This window comes from Oncorhynchus nerka, linkage group LG9b (assembly GCF_034236695.1).
Source record: "Oncorhynchus nerka isolate Pitt River linkage group LG9b, Oner_Uvic_2.0, whole genome shotgun sequence".
Classification (NCBI taxonomy): Eukaryota; Metazoa; Chordata; class Actinopteri; order Salmoniformes; family Salmonidae; genus Oncorhynchus; species Oncorhynchus nerka.
The window spans coordinates 50,272,828-50,290,693 of record NC_088424.1 but is presented as its reverse complement, the minus strand read 5'-3'; the positions used below and the strand labels follow the sequence as shown (position 1 = coordinate 50,290,693).

Below are 17,866 nucleotides of genomic sequence, written 5' to 3'. Positions count from 1 at the left end.
TATACAGCAGGTTATACAGCAGGTTATAGTTATACAGCAGGTTATACAGCAGGTTATAGTTATACAGCAGGTTATACAGCAGGTTATAGTTATACAGCAGGTTATACAGCAGGTTATAGTTATACAGCAGGTTATAGTTATACAGCAGGTTATAGTTATACAGCAGGTTATACAGCAGGTTATAGTTATACAGCAGGTTATACAGCAGGTTATAGTTATACAGCAGGTTATAGTTATACAGCAGGTTATACAGCAGGTTATAGTTATACAGCAGGTTATAGTTATACAGCAGGTTATACAGCAGGTTATAGTTATACAGCAGGTTATAGTTATACAGCAGGTTATACAGCAGGTTATAGTTATACAGCAGGTTATAGTTATACAGCAGGTTATACAGCAGGTTATAGTTATACAGCAGGTTACAGTTATACAGCAGGTTATAGTTATACAGCAGGTTATACAGCAGGTTATAGTTATACAGCAGGTTATACAGCAGGTTATACAGCAGGTTATAGTTATACAGCAGGTTATAGTTATACAGCAGGTTATAGTTATACAGCAGGTTATACAGCAGGTTATAGTTATACAGCAGGTTATACAGCAGGTTACAGTTATACAGCAGGCTATACAGCAGGTTATAGTTATACAGCAGGTTATACAGCAGGTTATAGTTATACAGCAGGTTATACAGCAGGTTATAGTTATACAGCAGGTTATACAGCAGGTTATAGTTATACAGCAGGTTATACAGCAGGCTTAACAAAGTACATTCTCGTAGAAGCACATAGCAAAGTTATATATCTATGAAAATGTACTTCCTTCCTGAGTGTTTTTGTGCTGCTGGGATGTTGTGAATAAAACTAGGCATTACACACTGCAATGGATATTCCAACCCTGATCCCCAGCCTGCTCTGCTCTTCCTGATAAAAACGTTGTTTTTGTGTGTGTGCTCCTTATTAACCAATGACTGTGCTGCCTAGGTCTACAAGTGGTAGTTCAAGAGGAGAGTCAAGGTTATCAGGTTTCTGAAAATAATGTTGGATTAGGCCTAGTCCCAAAGTTATACAGCAGGTTATTGAGTTATTGACCTCACATTAAGACAGATTCTAGTAACTGACATTGTGGTTTTGAAACTTAACAGCAGCTGCCACACCAATCAGAAATGGACAGCTCACAGGTTGCTGAAAGTAGGCTATACGGCAGGTTAATTCCACGAGGTACAGCAGGTTTCATTTAAACCATCTTCATTTTAATTAGACTCTACAGCTAACAACAAGAGGTTATATCTATGAAAATGTGCTTTGTGTTGGAGCCTATGTCTTCCTATTTAAGAAAGAAGAGGTGGGACCTACCTGATAGACAGACATTAGGCTATAAGCTGCTATATCCATAGATTTGTAGGTCATTTCCTCCACCCACCATACACTCTTTAAATAGCCTTTCTCCATGTCAGTGAAGGGCTGTTAAGATAAAACCAGGACTGTATGTGGACACCTGTTCGTAGAACATCTTATTCCAAAATCATGGGCATTAATATGGTACAATTCATTTAAACCATCCATTTTTTGACTGCTATAACAGCTTTGTGTTCCACTCTTTTAAGGGAAGGCTTTCCACTAGATGTTGGAACATTGCTGCTATTATTTCCTCCACTCTTCTGGGAAGGCTTTCCACTAGATGTTGGAACATTGCTGCTATAACAGCCTCCCTCTTCTGGGAAGGCTTTCCAAAACTAGATGTTGGAACATTGCTGCTATAACAGCCTCCACTCTTCTGGGAAGGCTTTCCACTAGATGTTGGGACATTGCTGCTATAACAGCCTCCACTCTTCTGGGAAGGCTTTCCACTAGATGTTGGAACATTGCTGCTATAACAGCCTCCACTCTTCTGGGAAGGCTTTCCACTAGATGTTGGAACATTGCTGCTATAACAGCCTCCACTCTTCTGGGAAGGCTTTCCACTAGATGTTGGAACATTGCTGCGGGGACTTGCTTCCATTCAGCCACAAGAGCATTAGTGAGGTCGGACACTGATGTTGGGCGATTAGACCTGACTCACAGTCAGCATTCCAATTCATCCCAAAAGTGTCCGATGGGGTTGAGGTCAGGGCTCTGTGCAGGCCATTCAATGGTCTTCCACACTGATCTCGACAAACCATTTCAGTATGGACCTCGCTTTGTGCACGGGGGGCATTGTCATGCTGAAACAGGACAGGGCCTGTCAGCAACAGATGTGGCTGAAATAGCGGAATCCACTCATTTGAAGGGGTGTCCACATACTGCTGTATATATATTGAAGCTGGGAAAGATGTGACTCCGATGCATAAGGGAATATCATTGTTTAGTTTATTTGACATTGAGGCTGAACTACAACCTTCGATAGCTGAGGAGACAAAAAAATGGACTTTGCTTGGGAAGTAATCGAAATCTGTCACTATCAATTGATTAAGCCATTAACTTTCTGTCCAATAGAAGATGTTTAAACCCAGACAGCTTTTAGGGAAAGACTTGTGACCTTCTCTCATTGGGTTAAGCCACGGAAGAAGAGTAGCCAGCAGTTCATTAAAGCTTACGTTTTTCTGCATCGGTGGCCCCTACTCTGTCTGGGGTGGAAAGGTAGGCCTACTCTGTCTGGGGTGGAAAGGTAGGTCCTACTCTGTCTGGGGTGGAAAGGTAGGCCCTACTCTGTCTGGGGTGGAAAGGTAGGCCCTACTCTGTCTGGGGTGGAAATGTAGGGGGGTGGAAAGGTAGGTCTACTCTGTCTGGGGTGGAAAGGTAGGCCCTACTCTGTCTGGGGTGGAAAGGTAGGCCCTAATCTGTCTGGGGTGGAAAGGTAGGCCCTAATCTGTCTGGGGTGGAAAGGTAGGCCCTAATCTGTCTGGGGTGGAAAGGTAGGGGGGTGGAAAGGTAGGTCTACTCTGTCTGGGGTGGAAAGGTAGGCCCTACTCTGTCTGGGGTGGAAAGGTAGGCCCTAATCTGTCTGGGGTGGAAAGGTAGGGGGGTGGAAAGGTAGGCCCTACTCTGTCTGGGGTGGAAAGGTAGGTCTACTCTGTCTGGGGTGGAAAGGTAGGCCCTAATCTGTCTGGGATGGAAAGGTAGGGGGGTGGAAAGGTAGGCCCTACTCTGTCTGGGGTGGAAAGGTAGGCCCTACTCTGTCTGGGGTGGAAAGGTAGGCCCTACTCTGTCTGGGGTGGAAAGGTAGGCCCTACTCTGTCTGGGGTGGAAAGGTAGGCCCTACTCTGTATGGGGTGGAAAGATAGGCCCTACTCTGTCTGGGGTGGAAAGGTAGGTCCTACTCTGTCTGGGGTGGAAAGGTAGGTCCTACTCTGTCTGGGGTGGAAAGGTAGAGGGGTGGAAAGGTAGGTCCTACTCTGTCTGGGGTGGAAAGGTAGGCCCTACTCTGTCTGGGGTGGAAAGGTAGGCCTACTCTGTCTGGGGTGGAAAGGTAGGCCTACTCTGTCTGGGGTGGAAAGGTAGGCCTACTCTGTCTGGGGTGGAAAGGTAGGCCCTACTCTGTCTGGGGTGGAAAGGTAGGCCCTACTCTGTCTGGGGTGGAAAGGTAGGCCCTACTCTGTCTGGGGTGGAAAGGTAGGCCCTACTCTGTCTGGGGTGGAAAGGTAGGTCCTACTCTGTCTGGGGTGGAAAGGTAGGCCCTACTCTGTCTGGGGTGGAAAGGTAGACCCTACTCTGTCTGGGGTGGAAAGGTAGGTCCTACTCTGTCTGGGGTGGAAAGGTAGGCCCTACTCTGTCTGGGGGTGGAAAAGGTAGGTAGGCCCTACTCTGTCTGGGGTGGAAAGGTAGACCTACTCTGTCTGGGGTGGAAAGGTAGGACCTACTCTGTCTGGGGTGGAAAGGTAGGACCTACTCTGTCTGGGGTGGAAAGGTAGGGGGGTGGAAAGGTAGGACCTACTCTGTCTGGGGTGGAAAGGTAGGCCCTACTCTGTCTGGGGTGGAAAGGTAGGTCCTACTCTGTCTGGGGTGGAAAGGTAGGCCTATTATGTCTGGGGTGGAAAGGTAGGCCCTACTCTGTCTGAGGTGGAAAGGTAGGCCTTACTCTGTCTGGGGTGGAAATGTAGGTCCTACTCTGTCTGGGGTGGAAAGGTAGGCCTACTCTGTCTGGGGTGGAAAGGTAGGCCTACTATGTCTGGGGTGGAAAGGTAGGCCTACTCTGTCTGGGGTGGAAAGGTAGGCCCTACTCTGTCTGGGGTGGAAAGGTAGGTCCTACTCTGTCTGGGGTGGAAAGGTAGGCCCTACTCTGTCTGGGGTGGAAAGGTAGGCCCTACTCTGTCTGGGGTGGAAAGGTAGGCCCTACTCTGTCTGGGGTGGAAAGGTAGGTCCTACTCTGTCTGGGGTGGAAAGGTAGGCCCTACTCTGTCTGGGGTGGAAAGGTAGGCCCTACTCTGTCTGGGGTGGAAAGGTAGGCCCTACTCTGTCTGGGGTGGAAAGGTAGGCCCTACTCTGTCTGGGGTGGAAAGGTAGGCCCTACTCTGTCTGGGGTGGAAAGGTAGGTCCTACTCTGTCTGGGGTGGAAAGGTAGGCCCTACTCTGTCTGGGGTGGAAAGGTAGGCCCTACTCTGTCTGGGGTGGAAAGGTAGGCCCTACTCTGTCTGGGGTGGAAAGGTAGGCCCTACTCTGTCTGGGGTGGAAAGGTAGGCCCTACTCTGTCTGGGGTGGAAAGGTAGGTCCTACTCTGTCTGGGGTGGAAAGGTAGGCCCTACTCTGTCTGGGGTGGAAAGGTAGACCTACTCTGTCTGGGGTGGAAAGGTAGGCCTACTCTGTCTGGGGTGGAAAGGTAGGCCTACTCTGTCTGGGGTGGAAAGGTAGGTCTACTCTGTCTGGGGTGGAAAGGTAGGTCCTACTCTGTCTGGGGTGGAAAGGTAGGCCCTACTCTGTCTGGGGTGGAAAGGTAGGCCCTTCTCTGTCTGGGGTGGAAAGGTAGACCCTACTCTGTCTGGGGTGGAAAGGTAGGTCCTACTCTGTCTGGGGTGGAAAGGTAGGCCCTACTCTGTCTGGGGTGGAAAGGTAGGCCCTACTCTGTCTGGGGTGGAAAGGTAGGCCCTACTCTGTCTGGGGTGGAAAGGTAGACCTACTCTGTCTGGGGTGGAAAGGTAGGACCTACTCTGTCTGGGGTGGAAAGGTAGGACCTACTCTGTCTGGGGTGGAAAGGTAGGCCCTACTCTGTCTGGGGTGGAAAGGTAGGTCCTACTCTGTCTGGGGTGGAAAGGTAGGCCTATTATGTCTGGGGTGGAAAGGTAGACCTACTCTGTCTGAGGTGGAAAGGTAGGCCTTACTCTGTCTGGGGTGGAAAGGTAGGTCCTACTCTGTCTGGGGTGGAAAGGTAGGCCTACTATGTCTGGGGTGGAAAGGTAGGCCTACTATGTCTGGGGTGAAAAGGTAGGCCCTACTCTGTCTGGGGTGGAAAGGTAGGTCCTACTCTGTCTGGGGTGGAAAGGTAGACCTACTCTGTCTGGGGTGGAAAGGTAGGCCTACTCTGTCTGGGGTGGAAAGGTAGGCCTACTCTGTCTGGGGTGGAAAGGTAGGTCTACTCTGTCTGGGGTGGAAAGGTAGGTCCTACTCTCTCTGGGGTGGAAAGGTAGACCTAGTCTGTCTGGGGTGGAAAGGTAGGTCTACTCTGTCTGGGGTGGAAAGGTAGGTCTACTCTGTCTGGGGTGGAAAGGTAGGCCTACTCTGTCTGGGGTGGAAAGGTAGGTCCTACTCTGTCTGGGGTGGAAAGGTAGGCCCTACTCTGTCTGGGGTGGAAAGGTAGACCTACTCTGTCTGGGGTGGAAAGGTAGGCCTACTCTGTCTGGGGTGGAAAGGTAGGCCTACTCTGTCTGGGGTGGAAAGGTAGGTCTACTCTGTCTGGGGTGGAAAGGTAGGTCCTACTCTGTCTGGGGTGGAAAGGTAGGCCCTACTCTGTCTGGGGTGGAAAGGTAGACCCTACTCTGTCTGGGGTGGAAAGGTAGGTCCTACTCTGTCTGGGGTGGAAAGGTAGGCCCTACTCTGTCTGGGGTGGAAAGGTAGGCCCTACTCTGTCTGGGGTGGAAAGGTAGGCCCTACTCTGTCTGGGGTGGAAAGGTAGGACCTACTCTGTCTGGGGTGGAAAGGTAGACCTACTCTGTCTGGGGTGGAAAGGAGGGACCTACTCTGTCTGGGGTGGAAAGGTAGGACCTACTCTGTCTGGGGTGGAAAGGTAGGGGGTGGAAAGGTAGGACCTACTCTGTCTGGGGTGGAAAGGTAGGCCCTACTCTGTCTGGGGTGGAAAGGTAGGTCCTACTCTGTCTGGGGTGGAAAGGTAGGGGCCTATTGTCTGGGGTGGAAAGGTAGACCTACTCTGTCTGAGGTGGAAGGTAGGCCTTACTCTGTCTGGGGTGGAAAAGGTCCTACTCTGTCTGGGGTGGAAAGGTAGGCCTACTCTGTCTGGGGTGGAACTAGGTAGGCCCTACTCTGTCTGGGGTGGAAAGGTAGGTCCTACTCTGTCTGGGGTGGAAAGGTAGGCCCCCTGTCTGGGGGTGGAAAGGTAGGCCCTACTCTGTCTGGGGTGGAAAGGTAGGCCCTACTCTGTCTGGTAGGGTGGAAAGGTAGGCCCTACTCTGTCTGGGGTGGAAAGGTAGGTAGGCCCTACTCTGTCTGGGGTGGAAAGGCCCTACTCTGTCTGGGGTGGGTAGGCCCTACTCTGTCTGGGGTGGAAAGGTAGGTCCTACTCTGTCTGGGGTGGAAAGGTAGGCCCTACTCTGTCTGGGGTGGAAAGGTAGACCTACTCTGTCTGGGGTGGAAAGGTAGGCCTACTCTGTCTGGGGTGGAAAGGTAGGCCTACTCTGTCTGGGGTGGAAAGGTAGGTCTACTCTGTCTGGGGTGGAAAGGTAGGCCTACTCTGTCTGGGGTGGAAAGGTAGACCTACTCTGTCTGGGGTGGAAAGGTAGACCTACTTTTGAAAGTACCATGCTCAGATTCCTAATGACGTCTCAGATATAAAATGATTTTCAAACAGGGACAGCTTTGTTTCAAACAAGACACAGTGATTTGGCATTGGAGAAACATGATACGATGACCACATATCTCTCGGTCCATTCTTAGCCTGGAATTTACGTCATTTGTATGGTATTAAAAATATATATTCTGCTAATATAGGATGTTTATAAAAGGCCATTTTTTTTCTTGGATCTGCAATTACGATGATTTTACTATAAAGATCTTTCCACTCCTACTCTTGTCCTCTGTGGTCTGTGAACCCACAACCCTCTGGTCAGCAGCCCTGTGCACGATCAAAAGTCCTGCTTTGTAATGATTACAAGAGGAAGAACAGTTTATAAAATGGCATATCAAAGGCTTTGCCAAAGGAAGTCTGCCTCTCTCTCTCGCTCTCAGTTTTTTTCTCCTTTGCCTTTCCTCCTCAGCATCCACTTCTGATGCCGTGTGTCTGTGCTGTTGGGGCGACCGGAGCCTAACGCGCAGGGCCCTTCACCCGATTCGCTGCACCTTCCCTGGGTCTCTATCTCTTCCCCCTGCCTGTCAGCCTGCTTGTTGAGGGTAAACGGTAGACATGTTATCCACTTCCTGTTTTAATTATAGGGGAGGGTCACTTTTCTTCTTTTCTTTTTTTCAAGCGTTCAGGTCGTTTACTAAAATACACAGAACAAAAATGTAAAAACGCAACATGCGCCAATTTCAACGATTTTACTGAGTTAAAATTCATATAATGAAATCAGTCAATTTAAATAAATTCATTTGGCCCTAATCTATGGATTTCACATGACTGGGCAGGGGCACAGCCATAGGTGGGCCTGGGAAGGCCCAGCCAATTAGAAATAATTTTCCCCCACAAAAAGGGCTTTATTACAGACAGAAATACTCCTCAATTTAATCAGCTGTCGGGGTGGCTGGTCTCAGACGATCCCTCAGGTGAAGAAGCAGGAAGTGGAGGTCCAGGGACCTCATTTATCCATGTTGCCTACGAACAGAAGTCGTTGGTAAACTTATGCTGCGTGCGATCCTTTCTAAGCAAAGTGTGTGATTTATCAATTTGTACTTCTACTTGAGAATGTGTGTACATTGACGCACACCTCTCGTCCCTGCGTACGCACAGCACCTTGTGGGTGAAAAGCCAAACTGCACAGTGAAATACCATCCACCAAAATAGAGAAAGGATTGACATACTGGACCAAATCATAAAACTATGAAGAAAATTATAATACATTTATAGTTTATTCATGTATTTATTTTATTTATTTTAAAACTACTAATAGTTTTCTATCGAATTCTATAAACATGAAACCATTTAAGCCTAATTGAATAATAAAAGTGAATTAGAAAGAGAGTGGTATGTAAGGTTGGAGGAAATTGAGTTAAACCTGTTAAATAATGTAAAAAGGCAACACTGAAGCATTGTGACTTGGTGGAGGACCAGACCCAGCTGCATCATGAGGCATTGTGACTTGGTGGATCTGACCCAGCTGCATCATGAGGCATTGTGACTTGGTGGACCAGACCCAGCTGCATCATGAGGCATTGTGACTTGGTGGAAAACCAGACCCAGCTGCATCATGAGGCATTGTGACTTGGTGGAGGACCTGACCCAGCTGCATTGTGACTTGGTGGAGGACCAGACCCAGCTGCATCATGAGGCATTGTGACTTGGTGGACCAGACCCAGCTGCATCATGAGGCATTGTGACTTGGTGGAAAACCAGACCCAGCTGCATCATGAGGCATTGTGACTTGGTGGAGAACCAGACCCAGCTGCATCATGAGGCATTGTGACTTGGTGGAGAACCAGACCCAGCTGCATCATGAGGCATTGTGACTTGGTGGAGAACCAGACCCAGCTGCATCATGAGGCATTGTGACTTGGTGGAGGACCTGACCCAGCTGCACCATGAGGCATTGTGACTTGGTGGAGGACCAGACCCAGCTGCATCATGGGGCATTGTGACTTGGTGGAGGACCAGACCCAGCTGCATCATGAGGCATTGTGACTTGGTGGAGGACCAGACCCAGCTGCATCATGAGGCATTGTGACTTGGTGGAGGACCAGACCCAGCTGCATCATGAGGCATTGTGACTTGGTGGTGGATCTGACCCAGCTGCATCATGAGGCATTGTGACTTGGTGGTGGATCTGACCCAGCTGCATCATGAGGCATTGTGACTTGGTGGTGGATCTGACCCAGCTGCATCATGAGGCATTGTGACTTGGTGGTGGATCTGACCCAGCTGCATTGTGACTTGGTAGAGGACCAGACCCAGCTGCATCATGAGGCATTGTGACTTGGTGGAGGACCAGACCCAGCTGCATCATGAGGCATTGTGACTTGGTGGAGGACCAGACCCAGCTGCATCATGAGGCATTGTGACTTGGTGGAGGACCAGACCCAGCTGCATCATGAGGCATTGTGACTTGGTGGTGGATCTGACCCAGCTGCATCATGAGGCATTGTGACTTGGTGGAGGACCAGACCCAGCTGCATCATGAGGCATTGTGACTTGGTGGAGGACCAGACCCAGCTGCATCATGGGGCATTGTGACTTGGTGGAGGACCAGACCCAGCTGCATCATGAGGCATTGTGACTTGGTGGAGGACCAGACCCAGCTGCATCATGGGGCATTGTGACTTGGTGGTGGATCTGACCCAGCTGCATTGTGACTTGGTGGTGGATCTGACCCAGCTGCATCATGAGGCATTGTGACTTGGTGGATCTGACCCAGCTGCATTGTGACTTGGTGGTGGATCTGACCCAGCTGCATCATGGGGCATTGTGACTTGGTGGAGGACCAGACCCAGCTGCATCATGGGGCATTGTGACTTGGTGGAGGACCAGACCCAGCTGCATCATGGGGCATTGTGACTTGGTGGAGGACCAGACCCAGCTGCATCATGAGGCATTGTGACTTGGTGGATCTGACCCAGCTGCATCATGGGGCATTGTGACTTGGTGGAGGACCAGACCCAGCTGCATCATGGGGCATTGTGACTTGGTGGAGGACCAGACCCAGCTGCATCATGAGGCATTGTGACTTGGTGGAGGACCAGACCCAGCTGCATCATGGGGCATTGTGACTTGGTGGAGGACCAGACCCAGCTGCATCATGAGGCATTGTGACTTGGTGGAGGACCAGACCCAGCTGCATCATGAGGCATTGTGACTTGGTGGAGGACCAGACCCAGCTGCATCATGAGGCATTGTGACTTGGTGGAGAACCAGACCCAGCTGCATCATGAGGCATTGTGACTTGGTGGAGGACCAGACCCAGCTGCATCATGAGGCATTGTGACTTGGTGGAGGACCAGACCCAGCTGCATCATGAGGCATTGTGACTTGGTGGAGGACCTGACCCAGCTGCATCATGAGGCATTGTGACTTGGTGGAGGACCAGACCCAGCTGCATCATGAGGCATTGTGACTTGGTGGAGGACCAGACCCAGCTGCATCATGAGGCATTGTGACTTGGTGGAGGACCAGACCCAGCTGCATCATGAGGCATTGTGACTTGGTGGAGGACCTGACCCAGCTGCATCATGAGGCATTGTGACTTGGTGGAGGACCAGACCCAGCTGCATCATGGGGCATTGTGACTTGGTGGAGGACCAGACCCAGCTGCATCATGAGGCATTGTGACTTGGTGGAGGACCAGACCCAGCTGCATCATGAGGCATTGTGACTTGGTGGAGGACCAAACCCAGCTGCATCATGAGGCATTGTGACTTGGTGGAGGACCAGACCCAGCTGCATCATGAGGCATTGTGACTTGGTGGAGGACCAGACCCAGCTGCATTGTGCAGGGAGCGTGTTTTCAATGAGATGTATTTTTGCAGAGAGCGACGCTTGGCTTATTAGTAGACTTAGTTTTCCAAGGCATATTTTATTGTATCTCTGCAACCAAACCCTCTCCAGTCTTAGAAAAGGGAGATGAAACGTAACATCCCAGTGCATACCCAAGTCCTCTACACCTTGGGATTTATGGAACATTCCAACGGGAGATTGCGGATCGGTCTGGCATTTCACAACCAACCAGGAGCTGAATATTGCCTGCCTAAAATGCACATTAATTACTTAAAAATCATACAATGTGATTTTCTGGATTTTAGATTCCGTCTCTCACAGTTGAAGTGTACCTATGATAAAAATTACAGACCTCTACATGCTTTGTAAGTAGGAAAACCTGCAAAATCGGCAGTGTATCAACTTGTTCTCCCCACTGTGTATATATATATATGTATATGTTATATTTACTGTCAATTAAAAATATTTAGATTTGGTCCATGTCTGAATATGGTTGTGAAAATAAAGCTTGAGTTACCATCAGTTGGTGTGTCTGGTATTCCTTCAGGGTCTGGGAGAGGGTCCTTAGTATCACCATCACAAATGATGCCAGACACAGAGGTCTCTCCAATTACGGTGCCAATGTGCTGGTCCATAGCAGACAGTGTGCTGGTCCATAGCAGACAGTGTGATGGTCCATAGCAGACAGTGTGATGGTCCATAGCAGACAGTGGGCTGGTCCATAGCAGACAGTGTGCTGGTCCATAGCAGACAGTGTGCTGGTCCATAACAGACAGTGTGCTGGTCCATAGCAGACAGTGGGCTGGTCCATAGCAGACAGTGTGCTGGTCCATAGCAGACAGTGTGCTGGTCCATAGCAGACAGTGTGCTGGTCCATAGCAGACAGTGTGCTGGTCCATAGCAGACCGTGTGCTGGTCCATAGCAGACAGTGTCCTGGTCCATAGCAGACAGTGTGCTGGTCCATAGCAGACAGTGGGCTGGTCCATAGCAGACAGTGTACTGGTCTATAGCAGACAGTGTGCTGGTCCATAGCAGACAGTGTACTGGTCTATAGCAGACAGTGTGCTGGTCCATAGCAGACAGTGTGCTGGTCCATAGCAGACAGTGTGCTGGTCCATAGCAGACAGTGGGCTGGTCCATAGCAGACAGTGAGCTGGTCTATAGCAGACAGTGTGCTGGTCCATAGCAGACAGTGTGCTGGTCCATAGCAGACAGTGTGCTGGTCCATAGCAGACAGTACGCTGGTCCATAGCAGACAGTGTCCTGGTCCATAGCAGACAGTGTGCTGGTCCATAGCAGACAGTGTGCTGGTCCATAGCAGACAGTGAGCTGGTCCATAGCAGACAGTGAGCTGGTCCATAGCAGACAGTGGGCTGGTTCATAGCAGACAGTGAGCTGGTCCATAGCAGACAGTGTGCTGGTCCATAGCAGACAGTGTGCTGGTCCATAGCAGACAGTATGCTGGTCCATAGCAGACCGTGTGCTGGTCCATAGCAGACAGTGTCCTGGTCCATAGCAGACAGTGTGCTGGTCCATAGCAGACAGTGGGCTGGTCCATAGCAGACAGTGTACTGGTCTATAGCAGACAGTGTGCTGGTCCATAGCAGACAGTGTACTGGTCTATAGCAGACAGTGTGCTGGTCCATAGCAGACAGTGTGCTGGTCCATAGCAGACAGTGTCCTGGTCCATAGCAGACAGTGAGCTGGTCCATAGCAGACAGTGTCCTGGTCCATAGCAGACAGTGTCCTGGTCCATAGCAGACAGTGTGCTGGTCCAGAGCAGACAGTGTCCTGGTCCATAGCAGACAGTGTGCTGGTCCATAGCAGACAGTGTCCTGGTCCATAGCAGACAGTGTGCTGGTCCATAGCAGACAGTGTCCTGGTCCATAGCAGACAGTGTCCTGGTCCATAGCAGACAGTGAGCTGGTCCATAGCAGACAGTGTGCTGGTCCATAGCAGACAGTGTGCTGGTCCATAGCAGACAGTGTGCTGGTCCATAGCAGACAGTGTGCTGGTCCATAGCAGACAGTGTCCTGGTCCATAGCAGACAGTGTGCTGGTCCATAGCAGACAGTGTGCTGGTCCATAGCAGACAGTGAGCTGGTCCATAGCAGACAGTGAGCTGGTCCATAGCAGACAGTGTCCTGGTCCATAGCAGACAGTGAGCTGGTCCATAGCAGACAGTGTCCTGGTCCATAGCAGACAGTGAGCTGGTCCATAGCAGACAGTGAGCTGGTCCAGAGCAGACAGTGTGCTGGTCCATAGCAGACAGTGAGCTGGTCCATAGCAGACAGTGTCCTGGTCCATAGCAGACAGTGTGCTGGTCCATAGCAGACAGTGTGCTGGTCCATAGCAGACAGTGTGCTGGTCCATAGCAGACAGTGTGCTGGTCCATAGCAGACAGTGTGCTGGTCCATAGCAGACAGTGTGCTGGTCCATAGCAGACAGTGTGCTGGTCCATAGCAGACAGTGTGCTGGTCCATAGCAGACAGTGTGCTGGTCCATAGCAGACAGTGTGCTGGTCCATAGCAGACAGTGTGCTGGTCCATAGCAGACAGTGTGCTGGTCCATAGCAGACAGTGTGCTGGTCCATAGCAGACAGTGTGCTGGTCCATAGCAGACAGTGAGCTGGTCCATAGCAGACAGTGAGCTGGTCCAGAGCAGACAGTGTGCTGGTCCATAGCAGACAGTGAGCTGGTCCATAGCAGACAGTGTCCTGGTCCATAGCAGACAGTGTGCTGGTCCAGAGCAGACAGTGTGCTGGTCCATAGCAGACAGTGTGCTGGTCCATAGCAGACAGTGAGCTGGTCCATAGCAGACAGTAAGCTGGTCCATAGCAGACAGTGTGCTGGTCCATAGCAGACAGTGTCCTGGTCCATAGCAGACAGTGTGCTGGTCCATAGCAGACAGTGTGCTGGTCCATAGCAGACAGTGAGCTGGTCCATAGCAGACAGTGAGCTGGTCTATAGCAGACAGTGTGCTGGTCCATAGCAGACAGTGTGCTGGTCCATAGCAGACAGTGTGCTGGTCCATAGCAGACAGTGAGCTGGTCTATAGCAGACAGTGTGCTGGTCCATAGCAGACAGTGTGCTGGTCCATAGCAGACAGTGAAGAGTCTCTCTGCTCTTCTTCTGTTGTACTTATATCAACATTTTGTTTTACGTTTTCAAATCAATCCATTTCTTTTTAATTTCATTAACTGTTCTGCACTCAGATGAGGCAGAATTTCCCACAGCTCTTAACCTGCTCCCAAGTAATATTTGTCTCTTATTTGACAAGCCATTGCTGAGGGCTCCCAAGTAATATTTGTCTCTTATTTGACAAGCCATTGCTGAGGGCTCCCAAGTAATATTTGTCTCTTATTTGACAAGCCATTGCTGAGGGCTCCCAAGTAATATTTGTCTCTTATTTGACAAGCCATTGCTGAGGGCTCCAAAAAGTTCGGCTTGTTTTGCTTCCACTTTGGTGATCAAAGGTTCTATTTCCGCGTCCGAAAAGTAGTTTTTCTTTGATTTCTTCTTGGTTGGAGGACAGAAACTAGTGACATTTCTTGCAGATTTAAAGGGAAGGTTTGTGACCATAAATGGTCATTTAGGGTAGTTCTTTATGTATTTGAGACTTCACGTGTACTAGTGCGGTGTTTTAGAACGCGTCTGATTCATCAAGGCAAAAATACTTACAGGTGTGTGTAAATCCAATTTGTAAGTCGCTCTGGATAAGAGCGTCTGCTAAATGACTTAAATGTTAAATGTAAATCCAAGCGTACGAGCATCTTTTTTTTTGTACTTGCGAACATTCTAAGTGTTCTTTGTACAAAAGTTAATTTAGAAGCTTTTCTACGCAACGTTGGTAAATGAAGGCCCTTGGCTGGCGTGGTTGCACGTGCTCTGCGGTTGGGAGGGCGGTTGAGGGCGGCATATGGCAGAGTAATGAACATTATATTCTCTGGCAACAGCTCTGGTGGACATTCCTGCAGTCAACATGCCAATTGCACACTCCCTCAAACATTTTGACATCGGTGGCATTGTGTTGCGTGACAAAACTGCTGATTTTAGAGTGGCCTTTTACTGTCCCCCAGCACAAGGTACACCTGTGTAATGATCATGCTGTTTAATCAGCTTCTTGATATGCCACACTTGTCAAGTGGATGAATTATCTTGGCAAAGGAGAAATGCTCACTAACTGGGATGTAAAAACAAATTTGTGCACATTGATAATTTCTGTGATCTATAACTTCAGCTCATGAAACATGGGACCAACACTTTACATGTTGCATTTATATTTTTGTTCAGTGTATATTTTGCTAAAGGGATGGCCATTCATTTTAATTGAATGGGTACGATTTTCTCAATGTAACTCTTACTATGAATAACATTCACTCCCTTATGTAACTTCACAGTAGTCGACTGGGAAAATCTTTTCGGTGATTTTCTTCTAAAAATATCTCTGATCAACGACCACTTACTTGACAGATGTAGGTCTACCGTCCCGGATAGGTTTGTAGCATGCGCCTAACGTACTCAGGAAATCGCTGTCCGCTGCTTCCAAAATAAACAATACGTTGGACAAAAATGACAACATAAACACTGTGACAGCTGACGCCATGTTGCTGTACTTCTTCTTCGTTGATATGTTTAATGCGCGTCTATGCAGTAAAGGCGAACGGGTGCCACCTAGCGTCACGGCTTGTAAATAATCTTATTCCGGTGTTATTTCTGTGCTATTACCGTTCAGTAGACTTTTACACTGTTCATTGCTTGTGTACAGTGGTGTAAAGGACTTAAGTAAAAATAATTTAACGTACTACTTAAATCGTTTTTTGGGGCACTTTATATTACTATTTATATTTATTGACTGCTTTTACTTTTACTTCACTACTTTCCCAATTAAAATTATGTACTTTTTACTCAATACATTTCCCCTGACACCCAAAAGTACTCGTTACGTTTTGAATGCTTAGCAGGACAGGAAAATGGTCCAATTCACACACTTATGAAGAGAACATCCCTGATCATCCCTACTGCCTCTGATCTGGCAGACTCACTAAACAGAGAACATCCCTGGTCATCCCTACTGCCTCTGATCTGGCAGACTCACTAAACAGAGAACATCCCTGGTTATCCCTACTAGCCTCTGATCTGGAGGACTCACTAAACAGAGAACATCCCTGGTCATCCCTACTGCCTCTGATCTGGCAGACTCACTAAACAGAGAACATCCCTGGTCATCCCTACTGCCTCTGATCTGGAGGACTCACTAAACAGAGAACATCCCTGGTCATCCCTACTGCCTCTGATCTGGCAGACTCACTAAACAGAGAACATCCCTGGTCATCCCTACTGCCTCTGATCTGGAGGACTCACTAAACAGAGAACATCCCTGGTCAGCCCTACTGCCTCTGATCTGGAGGACTCACTAAACAGAGAACATCCCTGGTCATCCCTACTGCCTCTGATCTGGAGGACTCACTAAACAGAGAACATCCCTGGTCATTCCTACTGCCTCTGATCTGGCAGACTCACTAAACAGAGAACATCCCTGGTCATCCCTACTAGCCTCTGATCTGGCAGACTCACTAAACAGAGAACATCCCTGGTCATCCCTACTGCCTCTGATCTGGAGGACTCACTAAACAGAGAACATCCCTGGTCATCCCTACTGCCTCTGATCTGGAGGACTCACTAAACAGAGAACATCCCTGGTCATCCCTACTGCCTCTGATCTGGAGGACTCACTAAACAGAGAACATCCCTGGTCAGCCCTACTGCCTCTGATCTGGAGGACTCACTAAACAGAGAACATCCCTGGTCATCCCTACTGCCTCTGATCTGGAGGACTCACTAAACAGAGAACATCCCTGGTCATTCCTACTGCCTCTGATCTGGCAGACTCACTAAACAGAGAACATCCCTGGTCATCCCTACTAGCCTCTGATCTGGCAGACTCACTAAACAGAGAACATCCCTGGTCATCCCTACTGCCTCTGATCTGGAGGACTCACTAAACAGAGAACATCCCTGGTCATCCCTACTGCCTCTGATCTGGAGGACTCACTAAACAGAGAACATCCCTGGTCATCCCTACTGCCTCTGATCTGGAGGAATCACTAAACAGAGAACATCCCTGGTCATCCCTACTGACTCTGGTCTGGCAGACTCACTAAACAGAGAACATCCCTGGTCATCCCTACTGACTCTGATCTGGAGGAATCACTAAACAGAGAACATCCCTGGTCATCCCTACTGCCTCTGATCTGGAGGACTCACTAAACAGAGAACATCCCTGGTCATCCCTACTGCCTCTGATCTGGAGGACTCACTAAACAGAGAACATCCCTGGTCATCCCTACTGCCTCTGATCTGGAGGACTCACTAAACCCAAGTGCTTCATTTGTAAATGTTGTCTGAGTGTTGGAGTGTGCCTCTGGCTATCTGTAATGATGTCTGAGTGTTGGAGTGTGCCTCTGGCTATCTGTAATGATGTCTGAGTGTTGGAGTGTGCCCCTGGCTATCTGTAATGTTGTCTGAGTGTTGGAGTGCGCCTCTGGCTATCTGTAATGATGTCTGAGTGTTGGAGTGTGCCCAGTGTGCCTCTGGCTATCTGTAATGTTGTCTGAGTGTTGGAGTGTGCCTCTGGCTATCTGTAATGATGTCTGAGTGTTGGAGTGTGCCCAGTGTGCCTCTGGCTATCTGTAATGTTGTCTGAGTGTTGGAGTGTGCCCAGTGTGCCTCTGGCTATCTGTAATGTTGTCTGAGTGTTGGAGTGTGCCCAGTGTGCCTCTGGCTATCTGTAATGTTGTCTGAGTGTTGGAGTGTGCCCAGTGTGCCTCTGGCTATCTGTAATGTTGTCTGAGTGTTGGAGTGTGCCCAGTGTGCCTCTGGCTATCTGTAATGATGTCTGAGTGTTGGAGTGTGCCCAGTGTGCCCTGGCTATCTGTAATGTTGTCTGAGTGTTGGAGTGTGCCCAGTGTGCCCCTTCGCTATCTGTAATGATATCTGAGTGTTGGAGTGCGCCTCTGGCTATCTGTAATGATGTCTGAGTGTTGGAGTGTTCCCAGTGGGCCCCTGGCTATCTGTAATGATGGCTG

At 49.3% G+C, this 17,866-nt stretch overlaps 1 protein-coding gene across 2 annotated transcripts in view; it reads right to left on the bottom strand.

Moving 5' to 3' along the window:
* LOC115119876 (cathepsin Z) overlaps positions 1–15,396 on the bottom strand; it is a 28,601-nt gene extending 13,205 nt beyond the window's left edge. For both annotated transcript variants that reach the window (XM_029648765.2, XM_029648764.2), the window contains exon 1: positions 15,245–15,396. In XM_029648765.2, coding sequence (XP_029504625.2) covers positions 15,245–15,384 — 140 coding nt within the window. In that variant the 5' untranslated portion in view covers positions 15,385–15,396. The remainder of the gene's footprint in view (positions 1–15,244) is intronic.
* Positions 15,397–17,866: the final 2,470 nt, after the last annotated feature.